At 36.7% G+C, this 4,362-nt stretch overlaps 1 protein-coding gene across 1 annotated transcript in view; it reads right to left on the reverse strand.

The window, feature by feature from the left end:
- The window catches only part of LOC107578929 (basement membrane-specific heparan sulfate proteoglycan core protein-like), a gene marked incomplete at both ends in the record, with an annotated part of 4,772 nt that extends 1,068 nt beyond the window's left edge, over nucleotides 1–3,704 (reverse strand). The window contains 9 exons of the mRNA XM_016264828.1: nucleotides 5–82; nucleotides 200–344; nucleotides 462–546; nucleotides 1,580–1,597; nucleotides 2,183–2,299; nucleotides 2,673–2,820; nucleotides 2,985–3,097; nucleotides 3,252–3,518; nucleotides 3,607–3,704. Of these exons, the coding sequence (XP_016120314.1) occupies nucleotides 5–82; nucleotides 200–344; nucleotides 462–546; nucleotides 1,580–1,597; nucleotides 2,183–2,299; nucleotides 2,673–2,820; nucleotides 2,985–3,097; nucleotides 3,252–3,518; nucleotides 3,607–3,704 (1,069 nt within the window). The remainder of the gene's footprint in view (nucleotides 1–4; nucleotides 83–199; nucleotides 345–461; nucleotides 547–1,579; nucleotides 1,598–2,182; nucleotides 2,300–2,672; nucleotides 2,821–2,984; nucleotides 3,098–3,251; nucleotides 3,519–3,606) is intronic.
- Nucleotides 3,705–4,362: the final 658 nt, after the last annotated feature.

Here is a 4,362-nt window from a genome sequence, read left to right on the forward strand (position 1 = left end):
CTGCAGTTTTAGCAAGCATGCTGTAGTTCGGATAACCGCCCACAAAAAGCTCCTCATTCAGATCCAGGCCCTTGAATTTTCCCTGCTCAGACACAGAACATGTTATACTACATTTGTTTAACTACCACGATACTACCAATTAACACAGTTTATTAATAAGCATAACAAAGCAGCATATTATGGAGAGAGGAATATGCACCTGTGAGGTCCCATTTATAGGAGCTTCTCCATCCACAACAAGAGAGCCCTGAGTCTGATTCCTATAGAGCTTCACTGTGTGAAACTCGCCCAGTTTAATGGGAGTAGGGTGACGAATAGTTGCCATACCAGAGCCCACATCAAACCTGTGGAAGGAAAATAAGCACGTTTGGAACGTCACATCAAAAACCCAAAGTTAAATCCAGTTTCAGACACAACATTTTGCATCCTTGAGATTGCTTTGATATTGACGTTTAATGTACCTGAATTCAGGACGGCCACCCACCAACCCAAAAGATATGAAATCAGCACCGGTGGTCTTCCTTTGTCCATTATAAAGAATCATACCTGGACACGAAGGAAAAAGTAAATCCAATGCCAGCATTCAGCTTACTTAACCAAACAGCTCGCCAGTGCACAAAGCCATTTTCTCTCTTTTTAAGCTGAAGGTAAAGCAGCATGCTGAGGGAAAATCTGCTGCCATGTTCAGCATTTTGCAAGCCACATGCCATGACTGGTACTGGTACTGTGTTGGATCACTGCTTGATGTCCAATATAAGATCCTGAAAAAAAACTTTTTGAGAACCACTGGTATAGAATATGCCCTCTAGGTTAGTCACTTTAATCAAGCTTGTCGAAACATAACCCTCAGTTTTTTTTCATGTATGGATGCACAATATATGGGTTATGGGCAGATATTAGAAATGTTACACTTATTGGTAGGGCTGCACGATTTGGGGGGAAAAGTTCATTGGAATTTTTCTGATAAAAACTGTGATTGCAATTTTAAATAGAAATCCTGGTTTGCTGTGCTTGTTTGTATACGGCTGCACAATTTAGTCAAAACTTTGTGATGATATAACATGGATATAAAACAACAATAACAATAATATTTGTATATTTTTATTTAGGAATAATAATAATACTTACTACTAAATATAAAAAAACTAAAATATTACTATTATAAAAATTTAGTATTTATTTTACATTAAACTGTAAGTGCGCAATACTAACATTTATGGTTGTAACGTTAAACCATTAAACTTTTATTTTGACAGAAAACTGCAGAGAACTCTTAAAGCTTCTCTTTAAAATGACTGATTTTAATTTGGAGTATTTTTATTATTTATTTAAAAAAAAAAGTGTATAACTGTCATGACAGGGTGTAAAAGCTTCAGTCGCTCCATGATAACATTCCTGTATCATGCTGCAACCAACTCAGTGCCTCGATGAACACTATAATCTATTGTCATGTCTGCATATGTTAATAAGGGCCCTTCTAAAGGGGCCAGTGAGAGATGCTGAGCTGCACTGCTCCATGCCATTAAAACATCTTGCAGCATGTGCTCTCTGGTACTCTCAGGCAAGCAAGCAGACTCACCGGCATACAAAATGAGCCCTTCATACCAAAGAGATGTGAAGGAGGGCAAAAAACAAAAAGAATAATTGAGTTTACATACAGGAATACACATATAAAAGAAACTGTACAAGGACTGAACATTTTAGAAACAGTGTGCTCTTCACATAGTACATGTAATACTGCCAATTTATTTTAAACGGACAGTTCAGATAAAAATTTCAATTCTGTCATCATTAACTGCAACTCATGTTTCACACCTGTATGACTTTCTTTCTTCTGAGGAACAAACAATTAGACATTCTGAAGAAAAAACAGGTGATTTCCATTCAATGAGGAAATTAATATGGAATCAATATGGAACGAGTCAATATGGAAAAGACCTGCGAGAAGATTCTTCAAAATATCACATTTTCTGTTGCACAGAAGAAAGCAAGTCATACAAGTTTCAAACAAAATTAGAGTGAGTATATAATAACAATTTTCATTTTTGGGTGAAATGTCCACTTCAAAAGGATAAAAATTCCTTTTTTCTCCAGTAATGACAAACTTATAAACAAAGTCAAAACTGCATATTTAGAACTGCTTTGGTTCAGTGAAGTATCTGGAAGTTTTGAGGGTACTTACCATCAACAATGTCCGGCCTGAAGGTAATTTTGATGCTGAATGCTTTGTAGGGGTTTTTGATAGTGGGGAGTGTGAGGTACGAGAGTGGTTCCTGGGTAAAATAGGGCATCACTCTCTCTGGAGGACCACATGAACATGAATGAATGTTAGAGAGACAAGTAGGACATCACAGAAACTCTTCAGAAGAATAAACAGCTCATGAAAAACATGTCTTGGTGGTGGTAGCATTAGAGTTAAGGATGTTTCCAAATCTCCAAGCTGTAAGACATCTAAAAAGCAGCATTTCGTAAGTCACTTTAGATAAAAAAAAATCTGTTGACATTTAACCAGATCCTGTGTGGATTTTTTAAGCAGAACTATACTTGTCAAACAATCCAGATGAAATCAGTGCACTCATCACAAAGTCACAATCACAGACAAGCAGCATTGTGACTTGACCTACACTGGAAAAAAATATGTAACTACAAACAGAACGGACTTGCATACAGACCATGAACAACGAGTCTGGTGAAGGCCTCAACTTTCCCTTGCTTATTAGCAGCTGTACATGCATACGTTCCTGCATCTGAGTGTGTGACACCAGGGACTGTCAGGACATGTCCATCTTGTCTGCACTTAGGGGGTAACTCATTCTCCACCTGAAAGAAGAGCACAAACGAGCTTAACATTTATTTTCTGAAGTGCATATTTAGTTCTCTAAACAGGACTGAAAACTGTAATATGCTGCTGTGTGAACATATAGTACCATAGAATGTTGGCCTTCTGAATTAGGGCAAATTTAGCCATGAAACATAAAGGTTACCTTTGACCATGTGATGGTTGGGACTGGGTATCCAGACGCAATGCAAGGCAAGACCGCATCAGAGCCAACTGTTACTTCCTTTGACTCAGGCTGTGCAGAAATCTGAGGCAAGGCTACAAAGTACATCATTTTTAGGAATCAAATGTCAGTTATATTTATGAGACTCCATTTGTAGAAGACTTTGAGCTTGACATCTTTAAGGTGTCACATAATACAAATAAAAACCAATGGCAAAAAAATCCGTCCTGGATATAACAATGTACTCACACTGGATATTAAGGACCACCTGGTTATACTCCGAGCCAACATTATTAGTGGCGGTGCAGCGGTACTGTCCTGAATCTGATTCGACCACATGATCTATCCTCAGGATGTTCCCCCTTATTTCCACATGATCTGGAAGAGAGACTCCCATTTTACTCCAGCGCACCGTGGGCTCAGGATCACCGATCGCATGACACTCAAACTCCACTGAGTTGCCCACCATCACCGTCTGTACTGATGTGCGCACGTTGATCATCACTTTGGGTAGAGCTGCGAAGCCAAAGAACACAGTCATTAGTTTTAAAGTTTAGTAACTCAAGATTTGGAAACAAATTGCAATTTGGATATCATAAGGGACCTTGAATGGTGAGTTTGCCACTGTCCTGAGCCTGTCCAAACAGACTTGTAGCTCTGCAGGTGTAGATTCCCTCATTGCTTTGCTCAAGGTTCTCGATCCTGCACAAATAATAACAAAGATTATGAAGGAAGGACACACAGCATAACTCAAAGAATTGGGGGCACAAATATTATGTATTTTATTATAAAAAAAGTAGTATGCATCAGAGAACATTATTTAACTGAAATACAACTTATAAATAATTCATTGTAGTAAAATATATGTAATTGAATTCCATTACTATATAAGTTTGTGTAAGAAAAATGAATAAAAAAATATTTTTATTCATGTTAAGCGAAATATACACTATAGTAGAAAAGTTTGTGATCGGTAAGATTTTTCAGAAAGAAATTAATCGTTTTAATTCAGCAAGGACATTCTGAATTGATCAAAAGGTGACAGTAAAGAATTGTATACATGTATCTTTCTTTTTTATTCTATTTTGAAATAAATGCTGTTCTTGTGAACTTTCTTTTCATCAAAGAATCCTGACAAATCACAGTTCCGCAACACATTATCACAGTATTTGCAAACATATTAAGCAGCACAACTGTTTTCAACATTGATAAGAATGAGAAATATTTCTTGAGCATCAAATCAGCATATTAGAATAATTAGAACATTTTAATTTTATTTCACAATAGTTCTCTTTTTAGTCTATTTTTGATTAATTAAATGCAGTCTTGGTGAGCATAAGAAACTTCTTTCAAAAACATT

Source organism: Sinocyclocheilus grahami, unplaced genomic scaffold (assembly GCF_001515645.1).
Source record: "Sinocyclocheilus grahami isolate Dianchi unplaced genomic scaffold, SAMN03320097.WGS_v1.1 scaffold12795.1, whole genome shotgun sequence".
In the NCBI taxonomy this organism is placed as follows: domain Eukaryota; kingdom Metazoa; phylum Chordata; class Actinopteri; order Cypriniformes; family Cyprinidae; genus Sinocyclocheilus; species Sinocyclocheilus grahami.